At 36.6% G+C, this 17112-nt stretch overlaps 1 protein-coding gene across 7 annotated transcripts in view; it reads left to right on the top strand.

The window, feature by feature from the left end:
- Positions 1 to 17112, top strand: part of LOC150097864 (metallophosphoesterase domain-containing protein 1) — a 215367-nt gene that overhangs the window by 117931 nt on the left and 80324 nt on the right. For all 7 annotated transcript variants that reach the window (XR_016549586.1, XR_016549583.1, XR_016549585.1 and 4 more), the window contains exon 4: positions 12382 to 12608. Coding sequence is in view for 1 of the 7 variants with exons in the window: in XM_090406259.1 (XP_090262385.1) it covers positions 12382 to 12608 (227 nt within the window). In the remaining 6 variants the exon portion in view is untranslated. The remainder of the gene's footprint in view (positions 1 to 12381; positions 12609 to 17112) is intronic.

Here is a 17112-nt window from a genome sequence, read left to right as displayed (position 1 = left end):
AAAGAATAGAACAACGTAGTTAGGAATATAAATTAAATTAAACTTTAATAAATATTTTCCGATATTTCGGCAATGTCACATTGCCATTTTCTAAAGGAACTTAAAAAAAAGTTACGTGCAACGTAGGCACTACAACACAGAAACTGGGAATGAAAAGATGGAGCTATTGTTCTCCTAACAGTCCTGATGGTGCCCTCTAGCGGGCTAAGTAGGTGTTCTTGGCTTTGGGCTGAAGGTCTGCAGATGTAGGTCTCCCAAATTTGGGGCAGTCGCATACACCCAAATTTGTTGAGGTTTGGAGAATTTCTCAGGGCTGAGGCTGATTCCATAAAGAGTCTTTCAAATTTGTATTTGCTACGGTGTATCACTGTAGCTTTCTTCCACCGTATTCTGTGGCGTGTATCCAGAGCATGGTCTGCAAGCCCAGAATGACTGTATTTGTGAAGACGGATGTAGTCCTTGTGTTCTGAAATTCTGATATTCGCTGTCCTCTTTATTTACAAATGTCCCACTCAAGGAAACTTTAGAGCTAATCCAAGCTAAATTTTCTCCCGACATCTCAGCCTTATTTCAGTTCACAATGAACTCAGGCTATTTCGTTTGGCAGGGAAAATTCTACAAACAAATAGAGGGGACAGCCATGGGTTCACCACTCTCCCCACCCTTGGCCAATTTCTTTATGGAGACCTTTGAAGAAAAAGCCTTAACCTCTGCCCCACAAAAACCAACCATGTGGCTTCGCTACGTTGATGATGTGTTCACTATTTGGCCACATGGCTCTGAAACACTTCTCTCCTTCTTAACACACTTAAACAACCAACACCCCAGAATCAAATTCACTCTGGAAAAAGAGGAAAACAACAGCCTCCCTTTCCTAGACACACTAGTCACCCGCCAGCCTAATGGATCCTTGGTTTTCTCAGTTTACAGAAAACCCACCCATACAGGCAGATACATTCACCAACAATCCCCCCCCCCCCCACAACAATATGGAGTAGTGAAAATACTACACAACAGGGCTAAACTAATCTGTTCAAACGACTTGGCCTAAACACTGAACTAAATCACATCCTCAACACTTTCTCAGCCAATTGCTACTCCCCCCAAAAAATCCAAAAAATATTAGAACCTACAAACCACAGATCCCCTCCCTCCCCCCCCACAACAAGGATTACTCTAAATCCATCACCATTCCCTACATCCGAGGCACCTCGGAAAAGATTACCAAAATCTTAAAAAAACATGACCTGACCTCCTGTTACAAACCTTACAGAAAATTGGCATCCCTTATCCGCTCCACTAAAGACCAACCACTTCCCCTAGACCTACCTGGAGTTTACCAGGTCCCTTGCAGTTGTAAACTGTCTTACTTTGGCCGAACAGGCAGGACAGCGAATATCAGAATTTTGGAACACAAGGACTACATCCGTCTTCACAAATACAGTCATTCTGGGCTTGCGGACCATGCTCTGGATACACGCCACAGAATACGGTTGAAGAAAGCTACAGTGATACACCGTAGCAAATACAAATTTGAAAGACTCTTTATGGAATCAGCCTCAGCCCTGAGAAATTCTCCAAACCTCAACAAATTTGGGTGTATGTGACTGCCCCAAATTTGGGAGCCCTACATCTGCAGACCTTCAGCCCATCGGCCAAGAACACCTACTTAGCCCGCTAGAGGGCACCATCAGGACTGTTAGGAGAACAATAGCTCCATCTTTTCATTCCCAGTTTCTGTGTTGTAGTGCCTACGTTGCACGTAACTTTTTTGTAAGTTCCTTTAGAAAATGGCAATGTGACATTGCCGAAATATCGGAAAATATTTATTAAAGTTTAATTTAATTTATATTCCTAACTACGTTGTTCTATTCCTGTAAGTGTTTAAATAAAGATAGATTTGGAGGAAAATTGTAGATAGGAAGTTAGTAATGATGTATGTTTTACATGTAGTACTATCATATTCTATACATCCCTTAAGGGTACATATTAGGAATTCAATGGTGATGATGATCGTTATTAAGGAGAAAGTGAGTATGAAATGGTATCTTGTTGTCAACATCCGTTGACACAAGATAAATAGTTGACTGTATTTGTTTGGTATATTGCACTGATGGTGTGAGAATCTTTAGTGTATGCCAAAGGACACTAGTAGCTATTTAATTAACAATTATTGCTTTCTGTCTTTTGGAGGCATAGGATCGAATTACTGCCCACTTTACTAGTACTTGCTTGAAACATTTGATGAGTGTATACCAGTTCTTATCCATGTAAGAGAGTGTTTCCTGGGTAAACTTCCAAAGACCACTGACCAGACATAGGGGAGTCGGTTCAGTTTTTCCATTTTCCACACCACAGTCCTGTGGTGTGGAAAATGCTGAGTGCTATAGATGTGAATGTGTGGTGGTTTCTAGGGACTAATATTCCTCTGATACAGATGATGTTATTGTTGCAGATTATTTAAGACTGAAAGTTTATTTAAATTTCTCTGGTGATTATATTTCTGAGTAAATACTCTGACTTCATAAATACTTTGTGATTATGTGCATATAGTTTTGCTCCTGATGTTGCTTCATATTGTTTACATGTTATAGAAACTCTCCTCTTTGCAGGCTATAACTGTAACATCATCAGCAGCATATCTATCAGGGTTATGGCTTGGTAAGAAAATTTAGGATGGGATGCCTGAGCAACATGTTTATTCTATGCAAAAAAAGGCATCTATGGCAGTGATTTTCAGCCTTTTTCATGATATGGCACACCTAGACTAATTATTAAAATTATGACACACTAAAAATATATTCTTTTAATTTTTTTGATGATCTGGCAAAAAATAGGCATAATTTTGATTGATACTTATCCTTTTTGCTTCAAAAAAATGTAAACTATATTTTTGACATTTTGATTAAGAAAAACTATACTCAAAATTATTTTTAAAATTTTTTATTGATTTTTTCAAATGAATATTAAATGTATTGAATAATATACATACTTGCAGTGAATTTTAATGAGATATCTGAGCTTGATGTTGTTTCAGAATGTCTTTTGTGGGAGGTCGAATTTTGGATAGACATACTCTTAAATCATCTTCCAAGGCTTCCAGCTGCGATCTATTTTTGTTCTTAATGATATTCATTGCAGAAAAGCTTGCTTTGCACAAATATGACGTGGAGAATGGAAGAAGTACTTCTATTGCTTTTTTGTTAATATTGGGAAATTCACTTCTTAGAAATAACCAAAATGAAGTACTATCTATTGTTGAATGTTTTAGTTTTAAACCTCTGTCATTTCTTATATCTGCTAATTCGTCCTCTTCTGTAATCTTTAAATTTTCCACTTTACATGTGCTTGCTTAAGGATCTCTTATCCAATTGAAGGATGATATGTCAAGTGAGGGAAAATATTTTTCAATATTTGTATTTAGTAATCTTAAGGTTTGTAAAATTAGATTTTCATTCAGTTTGCACTTTTTCATTAGTTCAAACATATTTACTGCATTTTCTTTTCTGCTTGTTTCTTCCCAAAGCATTAGTTTTTCCTTGAATGCATTAATTTTGTCAATGGAAGTAAGAATGTTTTCACAGTCTCCCTGCATACTCTTATTAAGTGTATTTAAAGATTGAAATAAATCAGCAAGAAATGCAACCTTACTGCACCAAAGCTTGTCGCTAAGAAAATCTGATAACTCAGATTGTTAAGTTGTCAAAAAAATTAGAATTTCCTCTTTTAGTACATAAAATCTTGTTAAAACTTGTCCAAACCATCTCACTTCTGTATGTATTAACAACTGTGTGTCAGAAGCTTCCATCGAGGAGCATAGGGCTGCAAACAATCTCAATTGTAACGGCCTGGCTTTTATATAATTGAAATTTTGTTATCTCGTCTAGTACATTTGTTAAGCTCGGGTGCCAATGATTTTGATGCTAGTACTTCTCTGTGGAGCAAACAATGTGTAAAAATAATTCTAGGATTCTTATTTTGAGCCAGTGTAACAAATCCTTTTACATTTCCTGACAATGAGTAGGCATCATCCATGCAAATGCTGATGCAAGAATCCCAAGACAAGTTATGACAATTAAAGTAATTATCAACAGCATCAAAAATATCTTGGCCTTTTGTTGTTTCCAGGAGTGGTAGACAAAATAAAAACTGTTCTATAATATCTTCCTTATAAATAAATCTGCTGAGCTTTACCAGTTACATCACTTGGTTCGTCCAACTGAATAGCAAACATATCTGATTCTTTAATGTGAGATACCACTTACAATTCAACATCTTTGACCAAATCATGAATACGTCGATAAATGGTGTTATCTGACATAGGAATTTTTAAAATCTCCTTTTCATATTCCTCACCAAACATGATATTAATAATTTTACAGCATGCTGACAGAATTAAAGATTTTGCAATTGTGTGAGATTTCATTTTTTTAGCAACAATTTCTGCAATTGCGTAACTGGCTTCCTGGGCTTTTTCGAACACAGTTACAAATTTAGTCCAACTTTTTGCTTGAATAGTTTTATCTATTACAAGTCTTTTAAAATATTCAGCCAGTTTTTTCGCTCGTTTAGATTGTAAATGTCTTTTTAATTTACTTGGAACCAAAGCGTTGTTTGCTAATTTTTTGCCACAAACCACACATTTAGGATGTGGTGGATCTTCTTAACTGGAAATAAAGTCAAATGACAAATAATTTTTGTTGTAATGGCAAACGTTAGTTTTTAATTTAGTTTTAGAAGAACCAGTACTAGGTTCTAAAACTAAATTAAAAATTAGATTAAAAAAAATTTGCCCAGCACATCAGTTGCTGATGTGCTGGACAAAACTAACTTCACTTTCTTCTTTATTTTTTCCTTCTTCTTTCGACTTACTAGCTTCACTTTCTTCATTATCTTCAGATTTTCGTTTTTTATTATAAATTTATCCATGTTAAAGGAATACTATTGAATAAAATTAACTGAATGAAAAAAAAAAAATCCAATAAAAGAAACGTAAAAGAACTCTTACCAGTTACCTTAAAAATAAAAGAATTAATTGAAGTTATTTGTGAACATACTTATCAAAAGATTAAAGCTAATTAACACACAATTTTAACCCGATTCACTGACCGTAAGTTTCGTAAAATATAAATATGGGAGCTTCAGGTGCAGATGGAAGATCATACATAAATGTGCAAATTGCGACATTATTTCTTTCAATTAATTTGTTTTCACAAATCTTGCGGCACACCTGAAGACCTCTCGCGGCATACCGGTTGAAGATTGCTGCTCTATGGCAATTGTGTAAAGAGGACTGGAAAGTGAATAGCCTTGTTTAATACATGTGCTGTATGGTACAAATATAATGAGCTGTTGTTTATTTTTATTCAAAAGTGCGCTTTAGCATAAATCACAATCTTAATGGATTGAATGATGCCTGAGCCAAAACCGAAGGCTTTCAAGCAGTTAAGTAGGTAGGGATGTTCACTACGGTCAAAAGCTTGATCTGGTGTTACAAGCCCCATTGTTTCACTGTTGTTGTTGTTGTTAGCTATGCTTATCAGATCCTTATGAAGTGTAAGTTTTCATGGATGGATTGTCCCAGGACAGAATAACTCTAGTGCTTATCAATTATTTCATTCAGCACGGGTTTAAGTTTGTTGGCAATGGCTTTTGAAATTACTTTACAGGCAGTGTTTATAATGGAGATGGGTTGCCAGCTTCCTAATTTTTAGTGTCTCTTTTCTTTAGGATAAGCTTAATAACAGATGTTCTCCGTGACTTATTTTTTAATGGTATGAACAACACCAAACAATTTTATTGAAGAGATGTTTTATTAACTGCTTATATTTTGCTGAATTTCAACTCAGCATCATCAGAGCACAACATACTTGTACACGTGACAGTGAGTGAAACAATATAATTGCAATGGACAAATGTTCTAAAGTCCTATTTTTGGTGTCCTCTGATGGAAAAACAAACAAAAAAAAAAAACCCTGCTATGCAGGAGTTTCTCTTAGGATAACAGTCTCCCAAATTTTTGGCAAATTAATGCAACCATAATTGTTAAGGTTGGGAGAATTCTTCAAAGCCATTGCTGACTCAAAAAATAATCTTTCAGATCTGTAAGGACTCCTAAATGGCGCATTCATTTTCTTCCATCTAATCCTGTGTGAAGGAGTGTCGAAAGCGTGTTCTGCCAGTCCAGACTTGCCATAGTAATAGTAGCGAATGTATTTTTCATGTTCTTCCAGACGGATGTTAACTGATCTTCCTGTTTGCCCATAATAGGCCCAAGTCACAGTCTCATGGAACTTCGTACACTCCTGGGTGTGCTAAAGGTGAAGTTTATCCTTAGGTGAGTGGATCAGAGTTGCTAGTTTGAAAATGGTGCAAAGGCCATGTTTCATCAATACTTTGGCTATCTTTTCTGATGTACCTCTGACATAGGGAATAGAAATGGTCATGTTGTGTATTAGGGGAGGGCAGAGTAATGGGACTATGTAGTATTTTATCTATTTTGTAGGGATTATAGCCGTTGGCCAAGAATGTATGGTGCAGATATTTGAGTTCTGTGGTCAGAGCTGTATCATTAGAACAAATGGCTCTGTGTGTAAGTGTTTTTAAAATGCCATACTGTTGGACTGGATGATGATGATGTGATTGTTTATGTAGGTATCTTCCTGTGTGTGTAGGCTTTCTGTAAATGGAAAAAGATTGTGATCCATCTGAAAGGTGGGTGACTAATGTGTCAAGAAATGCTAAACAGTTATTCGATTATTTTTCTACTGTGAAGTGGATTTTGGAATGTTGGCTGTTTAGGTAGGTGACAAACATATCCAAAGTGTCTTGTCCATGGGACCAGATGGCAAACACATCATCTACATAGCGTAACCACACTAGTGGCTTGTATGTTGCCGAGGTAAGTACTTTGTTTTCAAAGTGTTCTATGTAAAAATTTTGCTAACGGTGGGTGGGGGGGGACCCACAGCAGTGCCATTAATCTGTTTGTAGATTTTTCCTCCCCGTGTAGAGTAACCTGCATTCATAGTAAATTTAAATAATTCAAAAATATCAGGGGGAAATTTAGACTTGATTAAATCAAGATTGTCTATAAGTGGTACATTGGTAAATAAAGAGGTGACATCGAACTCACCATTATGTCTGAATTTTTTAAGATAAGATTTTTAACTAGTGTTTTGAAATGGACTGAATTTTTTACAAAAGTAGAGAAGTTGCCAGTAAGGGGAGCAAGCGACTTGGCTAAATGTTAGGCCAGTTTATATATGGGACTATCTATGCTAACGACTATGGGACGCAGGGGGATATTAGTTTTGTGGATTTTTGGTAATCCATAAATACAGGGTGGTTTAACATGAATTGGTTTTATTTTCCTGATGATTTCTTTTGGCCATGACATCACTTTTTCAGTAATTTTCAGACTTTTTCTCTTTGAGACATAGTGGGGTCTCAATGTATAATTTGATACGTGGAACCGTCACATAGGAGATCTTGCATTTTTCTGTTATAATCTTCTTGATTCATGATAACTGTTGCATTTTCTTTATTGGCTTTTGTAATGATAATATTTTTATATAACATTATTATTATTATTATTATTATTATTCAGGCCTCCAAGGAGTCAAAAGACTCATCGAGGGAGGTCCTTTCTAAGACAAAGTCTGTTAAGACTCATCGAGGGGAGGCCCCCCCCCCTGAGAAACACAAAGTTTATTATACCACTCCTTAAACCCACTGACCGTTCTCGCTCCCACCACTCCATCAGGCAATGCATTCCACGGCTCAACCACCCTCCACACAAAGAAACCACTCCTTACCCTCTTGCTCACAGTTTCCTTTCGTAACTTCCAGGGATGGCCTCTTGTAATCACTCCTTCCCGCTGATCAACCAAGCGAAAGAACTCCCCAGTGTAAACCCTGTAACCACCTCTCAACAGTTTGAAAGTCTCAATCATATCACCTCTCCTTCTTCTATCCACCAAACTCTGCAGTCCACATTCTCTCAGCCGATCCTCATAACTATCCTTGTACAGTCCTGAAACCATCTTTGTCATCCGTCTTTGTATCCTTTCCACAGTTAATTTATCCCCTTCAAATCCTGGGGACCAAATCTGAGAACAATAGTCCAAGTGTGGTCTGATCAGAGACTTATACAACGGAATGATAACCCTCTTATCTCTGCAGGTCAGTGTCCTTCTCATAATAGCAGCAATCCTCTGTGTTACCTTCACCACCTTTGCGATATGTCCCCTAAACTTCAGGTTTCTATCAATCATCAACCCCAGATCTCTTGTCTCCTCTACTTCCTCCAGTATAACTCCTCCCATAGAGTATGCAGCATCCCATCGATGTTTCCCAAACCTGAAGACCTTACATTTTGCTGCATTAAACTGACACCCCCATTCATTTGCCCATCTATCTAGCTTATTTAAATCCTCTTGCAGGGCTACCACATCTGCACTATTACTAATAATCCTTCCAAGCTTCGCATCATCCGCAAACAACTGAATATCCCCCTGCAATCCACTGGCTATGTCATTGATATAAAGGTTAAACAATATAGGTCCTAGTACTGAGCCCTGTGGGACCCCACTTGTAACTCTCTGCCTCCTGGAAACTGCTCCACCATACACAACTCTCTGATACCTATCAAACAGCCAATCCTGAATCCAGTTGATCAATCTGACATCCAGACCCATGTGCTGCAACTTAAATATCAGCTTATCATGTGGCACCCTGTCAAATGCCTTCGCCAAGTCTAAGAAAATTGCAGTATATGCCTTTCCCTCATCTAATGCTCTTGTAACTTTATTATAAAAGGCTAGCATATTGCTAAAACAAGAGCGTCCTTTCACAAATCCATGTTGATTCTCACAGATAACATTACCCTCATCTGCCCAATGCTGTACACGGTCCCTCACTACTTTCTCCAAGATCTTAACAACTACTGATGACACACAGACTGGCCTATAATTAGACACTTCCAGTCTGTTACCACCCTTATGCAATGGCACTATCTTACCTTCCTTCCATTCCCTGGGCACCTTTGCCAAAGCCAGACTTTCATTGAAAAGCCACGTTAAAGGTATTGTCAATTCCCTAGCACGTTCTCTCAAAACTCGTGGCGAAATACCATCCAGTCCCACAGCTTTACTGACATCCAGAGTACTCAGTATCTGAAACACACTCTCCTCCTGTACCTCCAGACCTCGTACCAGTCCTATCCCTCTAGCATTAAAACTGACTCCTCTAGGATGAAATACTCCAATAAAGTGTTCATTGAACAATTCCACTATGTCCTCTGCATCAGTCACCCTATTCCCATTTTTATCCCACAATATCATTCTTCCACAGTCATTTCTCCTCCTACTGGCCACATAGCTAAAAAATTCCCTAGGATTTTCTTTGGATCTTAGGGCCAATCTCCTCTCATATTCCAGTTTCGCTTTCCTTACCACACGAGTCACTCTTCTGGCCTGTGTCTTATATTCCTCATGCATCTCTTCACCTGTCTCCTTATATCTCTTCCATAGCCTCTTTTTCGCATGCAATTCCTGTTTAATATTGTTTGTCATCCACTTTACTCCAAATTGCGCTCTCTTCTTCACTCGTGGTATACAACTTACCATTGCTGATAACAAATATTCTTTCACAATTTCCCACGCACTGGTGATATCCCGGCCTTCCAATTCCTCCCTCCATGAAACTTCCCGAAGTTGACGTCTAAGACTATTATAATCACCTGCCTTATAATTCCACATAAGTTGCCGTCTCTTTGATACTCCTGCATGTCTATTCATTTTCCAAGTCAAAACCATATGGTCACTCTCTCCAACTGGTGGGAGAGACGTCAACTCAGTTATTATCAACTCTTCTGATGCTATAACCAAATCCAAAATTTTTGAACTTCTTGTTCCCTCTGTTACATGTTGCCTAAGACATTTGTCCCTCAAGAATTCTAGAAATTCCATTCCCCTATTGTTACATGCATCTTCCTCTCTCCAATTTATACTACTGAAGTTAAAATCTCCCATAACAATCATTCTTCTTGCACTTGCCAAACTTAGCTGTCTAAACATCTCCTGGTCCCCATCCTCTGTGCTCCTGGGTCTGTAGCAACACCCCCACTAAATATCCTGTCTTGCCTACCTCTACCTCACACCATACGCTCTCAAAATCATTTGTCTCACTACCTTCCAAATTCTCCACTCTTAGAGGACATAGGTCATCACTTATCATAAGCAGCACCCCACCACCACGCTTTCCCCTCCTATCCTGACGAAAAATGCTGTACCCAACGACTTCTATTCCTGTTATTATATCCTCTTCTGTCAACCACGTCTCAGTGATCGCAATAATTTTTGGCCAGGCTGATGCTATCTGCGCCACCAATTCCTCTCCCTTATTCTGGATACTCCTGGCATTAGTATACAGCATATAAATGCCATTGTTTCTATACCCAGCATTATCCCTTCTAGACTCCACTTATATAACCCAGGAGTGTATGAAGTTCCCTGTGACTTGGCCTATTATGGGCAAACAGGAAGACCAGTTAACATCTGCCTGGAAGAACATGAAAAATACATTTGCTACTATTACTATGGTAAGTCAGGACTGGCAGACCACATTTTGGACACTCCTTCACACAGGATTAGATGGAAGAAAACAAATGTGCCATTTAGGAGTCTCTACAGATCTGAAAGATTATTTTTTGAGTCAGCAATGGCTTTGAAGAATTTTCCCAACCTTAACAAATATGGTTGCACTAATTTGCCAAAAAGCTGGGAGACTGTTATCCTTAGAGAAACTCCCGCTTAGTTTTTTTTAGAGGGCGGCAAAAATAGAACTTTAGTTCTTTTGTCTACAATTGTATTTGTTTCACTCACTCACTGTCGCGTACAAGTGTGTTGTGCTCTGATGATCCTGAGTTGAAATTCAGCGAAATATAAACAGTTAATAAAACATCTCTTTGATAAAATTGTTTGGTGTTGTTAATACTGTTAAAAAATGAGTCATGAAAAACCGTCAACACCTAAGCTTATCTGTTAAACAGATGTTCTCGTATTGAAAGGGAAGCCATTGGTATTGACATAAACATACATTCTGTATGTATATATTCTAATAATAATAATAATAGCATGCTTTTAAATCACTTTTTTAAAAGTTATTTAACTGATTATTTGTTTTATTATATTAAATATTTAAGTTTTTAATACACTTATATTATTTTTAAAAATCCAGTTACTTTTGCATTGCTTAGTACATTTGTAGACTTAGAGGTTTTAGTTCATCTACCATTATTCTGCTTTTGACTCATTTCCATAGTATTGACAGGCTGTTCACTTACACCTTCTTATCCCTGTGTTGCAACACTAATATTTTTAGTGCACATTTAATTGTATGTCTAAACTTATATTCAGGTGGCTCCTATACTTAAAACCTAAATTGGTTTCTGAATGATGATCGCAAGCTGAGCCATTTTCTTATTTCCTACTTTTGAAAACTGTTATTATAGTTTATGAGGCTCTGATATGGTCTCATCTTGACTACAGATTTCATCACCACGGTTTCTTGTGGGTGGGGGATGGGATTGGAGTGTAAATATGCTCAATGGTCTGTCGTGGCCAAGTAACTTGATTTAATAGAAACTTAGTTAGTGCTATGATGGGGTGGATCATCCTTTCTTCAAAGTATATTGAGTTATTTGACTGATTTGTCTGTCTTCTGGGAGGTAAAAAAAAACAAACTCATTTATCTTTATGAGAATGGGTTAATCATGCTCATTTTTCATTGAAAAGCCCTCAAAGATGCTTTGATAGAATTTAAACCCAATGCTTTCCATCCAAAGAGTATTGGATAGAAAGATTCTTTCTGTCCAAAGGGTATTCCTGTCTGAACTATGGAGGTTCCCTTTTAAAGCATTTGTGAAATATTTATTTATTAAATTAGATTTTGGTGATTTCAGATTCAGTACACCATATTTCCTTGTCAGACATGGTGAAGGGTAAAAAAAAAAAAAATCTAAATTTGAAGGGAAAAAACAATAGCAGCAACAATAAAAAAATGAAATTAAAAAATAAAATAAAATAAAGGGCATTGTGAACATGGTGCATTTGATTTGGGTACAACTGCAGACTGAGTCAATCAGTTTCCATTGATTGATCGACTCATTGCTCAGTGTTACCAGTTTGCACTAGCTGCAATCACAATTGTTTGTGAGCACAGATTTTGGTTGATTTCATATCTACAACAAGAAAGTTCATAAAATGTGGGCATGGGAAATAACACAGGTCAAGCCATCATATGTTTGGGGTCATCTCTATTCGATTGTATTCATAATAATTAATTGTTCATTTTAATTTCTTGAAATTTTGTTTACAGGCAGCCAAGATACTGCAATTGGGCATTTAATTTGCCTCGTGGAGAAGCTTGCTTAGAAAAGTGGAGGAAAATTCCAGAAAATATTGATGTATTATTGACTCATACCCCTCCTGTTGGGCATGGAGACTTGTGTGTCACTGATGTAAGAGCAGGTTGTGTAGAACTGCTGCATATTGTGCAACAAAAGGTAAAACCAAAGTATCATGTATTTGGACATATTCACGAAGGTAATTATGTTTGTGTAGCGTTCCATAAAGTATAGCATAAAAATATTGAATTAAAACCTTTTTTAATAATAAAATCAAAGATTTAATTATTAAAAAAAGGGAAAAGTTTACAAAAATTGAATTATTCAAAAATATGCTGTGTTATTTTTTGTCTCAGTTAGCAGAAAGTCTAAAATTTTGCATTCTGCATTTATGCACAATCCACTTTCAGTTTTGATGCAAGAAAAATGCTCTCATTATCACATGAAAAATAAATAACTTTAGTTTTTATTATTATTATCCTATGGTATTATTACACCAGATCATAGAGGTCAAATTCATGTATTTTATACAGCACCTTTTCTGGGTTGTTATAAAGTTCACATTCAGAAATGTTCATACAATTTAGTAAATGCATTGGTGATGCTTCCTCGATGTTACAGATTTTGCAGATGGGGAAGATTTTTATGCCATTGCTAAACTTATTTGGTCTTGAGCTGAGAGATCATGGTAGTGGCACAGCGCTTAAACTTGGAATTGATGGTAGCTCCTGGTTTTTCTTCTGAATACCAGTGGTGAATCATATCGTGGAGAATCATTCTGTTTTTTTTTTTTTTAAGTAGTTTTAAAAAGATCAAAATCTGTGGTATCACTTGATGTTACAGCTATTTTTGCTACTTCATCTGCAGTTTCATTTCCCTTTAATCCTAAATGGGGTTAAATCAACATGCATTGTTGATTTTTTCTTTATTTTGTTTTTTGGTTACCATTTTTTAAAAAGTTCACTTGTTCTATGATGTGCAAGGTTGGCTCTTTTTTTCTACAAATTTAGTGAGATTTTCTTGCCATCTAATTTTTAAAAGAACAAGGTTGGATTCGAATTCTTCTGTTTTTCCAGGAGTTGTATTCCTTAGTCCACATATGATTCTAGCTGCATCCTTGATATTTTGTTCCATTGATATCTGTTGTCCTAAGTATATGTAATGATCTACTTGTTTAATTTCCTCATTATTGATTTTTATTATTCTGGTTGGACATAGCTATTGAACATAACTTGGGTCTTCTTTAGGTTTATCTTTAGGCCTGCTGTTCTACTAACAATTTGGAGCTCATGGATATGAGTCTGTAATTCATGTTCAGTTGAAGTAAAGATAACTATGTCATCTGCAAAGCGTAAATGGCTTAAATATCTTCCATTTATCTTCAGAATTTTCCCTTCCCAATCAAGAAGTTTGAATCTTTCTTCTAGGCATGCTGTGAATAATTTTGGAGATATTGTGTCACCCTGTCTTATACCTCTCTGTATTCCCACAGTAGAGATGTTTCCATTGAAATGAATTGCTGCTGTGGCATTGGTGTATGCTGATTTGATGGTTCTGATGTAGGTCTCCTCCACTTGTTGGTTTCGTAATGCTTTAAGTATTGCACAAGTTTTAAGTGAATGAAAGGCTTTCTCATAATCAATAAAACCAAGGCATAATTCTAATTGATATTCATTACACCGTTCAATAATCTGCTGTACAACTTGAATATGGTCCATTGTACTAAAGCCCCTTCGAAAGCTTGCCTGTTCTTTTGGTTGTGCTAGGTCCAGAGTCGCACAAAGCCTATGAACTAAGACTTTTGTCAACACTTTGTAGACCACTGATAGTAGAATGAAAGGTCGGTAGTTCGTCAAGTCTTCTATCTCACTCATTTTAAAAATTTTTATGGAATTTACAACCATGTTAAAAAACTTTTTTTATTATTCCGACGTTTCGATCTTCACGTCAAGATCGTCATCTAGAGCGTACGTAAGTATACAGAACAACTGAGTTACATCATTAACTGTAAGCTAGAGAAACAATGATTTGATCACATGTTATTCTATAGGTGTGACCTCTGGTGAAAAAAAAAAAATTTAAAAAATAAAATAAAATAAAAAATAAATTTTTACATCAAGCTAAATTCTATTTTTACAATGACAGGAATAAACATTCTTTTAGATGGTTTTCTTTCAGAAACAATTGGTGTCCTATTTTTAGTGTTACAATTCTTATTTTTGATTTACAATACTGGATTTTTCTACAGTCCTGTTTATAGTTGTTCTTGGCGAGGAAGGTCGAATATATACCTTCCATATGTTTGAGATTTTTAAACCATCATTGTTGTTCAGATTGGGGTGGTTGCTGATAATCTCACAGGCTTCCTTGAATTTCCGTTCATACCATGTTCTAGTGTGATGTAGACAGCTAGTGGTTTTCCAGTCAATTCTGTGTAAGGTATTCAGGGCATGATCAGAAAGGCCAGCTTCACCATAATTATTATATTTAATGTGTCGTTTATGTTCTTTTTGTCTAATAGGAATAGTGCGTCCTGTTTCTCCTATATATGGTATGCTGCAAGTACAATAAATCCGGTATACTCCAGGGTGAGCTGGCAGAGGGAGTGGGTCTTTGGATGAGTTGAGTAACTTTTTTAATTTTGCAGGAGGTTTAAAGGTGGCTTTGAGGTTGTACTTTTGTAGTACTCTGTTTATTTTTCTGATATTCCTTTAATGTAGGGAATGGTTATAGTTTTACTGTAGTCCAGTTTGTCATTGTTTTTTATTGTGGTTTTGTAGAAATTTGTTTATAGTATTTTGCTGTATCCATTTTGTTGTAGGTTATTACTGATAATTTTAAATTCGTCTTTCAGTGCCTGTTCACTGGAACAAATCGTCTGAGCTCTGTTTTTTAGTGTGTTGATGACACCTAGTTTTTGTGTTGGGTGGTGGTAGGAGTTTATGTGTATATATTGTCCTGCATGTGTCGGTTTTCATTAAACAGTGAAGGAAAGATTGCCTGAGGGAAGACGTGTGACAAGTGTATCTAGAAACGGAAGTGTGTTGTGTTTTTCAATTTCAATTGTGAACTGTATGCGTTTGTGTTGTTTGTTTAGGTGGCTAAGGAATGTGTCTAATGTCTGGTGGCCATGGGACCAGATCACGAAAACATCGTCAACATATCTAAGCCAGACTTTGGGTTTTAGAGGAGAGGAATCTACGGCAAGTTGCTCAAAATGTTCCATGTAAAAGTTAGCAATAGGGGGGATAATGGCAAGCCCATGGCTGTGCCTTCTTTTTGTAAGTAGAAGGCGTTTTGCCATACAAAATAACCCGACCGTAATACAAGCGCAAAAAGCACCGTGATATCTGGAGGGAATTTGTTCTGTAGGAGAAGGATTGTGTCATTGATTGGGATGTAAAGAGGGCAGAGACATTAAAACTGACTAATAAATCATCTTTTTCTAATGTAATGTCTTTGATGATCTTTATGAAGTGTTGTGTGTTTTTGATATAGGAAGGGAAATGACCTACCAACTCCTTGAGTGTTGCCACTAATTTTTTGGCTAAGTGATACGTCGGGCTATCAATTCCTTTAATGATAGGTCTTAGTGGGGTGTTTTCTTTGTGAATTTTTGGTAGCCCGTAAATTCTAGGGGAGTGCGCGTAATGAGGGAACAGTTTTTTGACTGTATTTTCAGGCCATGTGATAATTGATTTAAGTAGTTTCTCCATTTTGTTTTTTGTTCTGTTAGTTGGGTTGTAGTTAACTAGTTTGTATGTGTTATTGTCAGACGAGCAGATTCATTTTTTCTATATAAGTGGTACGGTTTAAAATGACAGTGGCATTTCCTTTATCGGCTCTGGTTATTACTATGTTCGGATTTGTTTTAAGTGATTTTATCGTTGCTGTTAATTCGTGTTTAGTTATGTTGCTTGTTATTGTTTTGTTATGGTTTAAAATGTTCGCAGTTTCTATACGTATTTTGTCTGCTATGTTATTAGGTATGAATCTTAGGCCTCTTTCCATATTACAAATAACTTCAAGTTTGTCTATCGTTTTTGATGCTATAGCAAAATTTAAACCTTTGCTAAGTATAGACATTTCGTCTTCATTTAGAGCATGGTTAGATAGGTTAATTATGTTATTGATACCTGTGGGCGATTGGTGGCTCTTGTTGTTTCTTGCTTCTGGTTGGTTGCTCTTGTTCACTGTGGCAAACTTTGAATATGGCGGCTGGTTTTGTCATTCTTTTAGTCTTTGAAATTTGGAAATTAGGTTTTCTTTCTTCATTTGTTGGATGTGGTTTGCTGTGTTGTCCGTAATCCTTTCTAGGATTATCTAGATATATGCGTTTAAGTAGCTAGACAGCTCCGTTTTTTCTTTTAGTAGCTGGTTTTGTGTAGCAGCTAGGTTCTTTCTAGTAGTAGCTTGGATCTGCTCTCTCAGTAGTGCTTTCTCCATGTGGTGGTATATTCTTTGTGCCTTTGTTGAAATGAATTTTCTCTTTAGCCTGATGCAGTTAGGAGTGATATCACTGTCCCTACACCGTTTTAAAAACGCCAGTCGATTGATCAGATTTGAAACTTGGATCTTCAGCTTACATGGTTGTAAATTCCATAAAAATTTTTAAAATGAATGCTGATCACCGTGTAACCCTAAAAAAAAGGATCTTCTATCTCACCTTTTTTATGTATTAGAATTAGGGTAGCGTTCTTCCA

The sequence above is a fragment of the Typopeltis vanoorti genome, chromosome 16 (assembly GCF_054136105.1).
Source record: "Typopeltis vanoorti isolate ZY-2024b chromosome 16, IOZ_Tvanoo_1.0, whole genome shotgun sequence".
In the NCBI taxonomy this organism is placed as follows: domain Eukaryota; kingdom Metazoa; phylum Arthropoda; class Arachnida; order Uropygi; family Thelyphonidae; genus Typopeltis; species Typopeltis vanoorti.
This window is presented reverse-complemented; position numbering and strand designations above follow the sequence as displayed.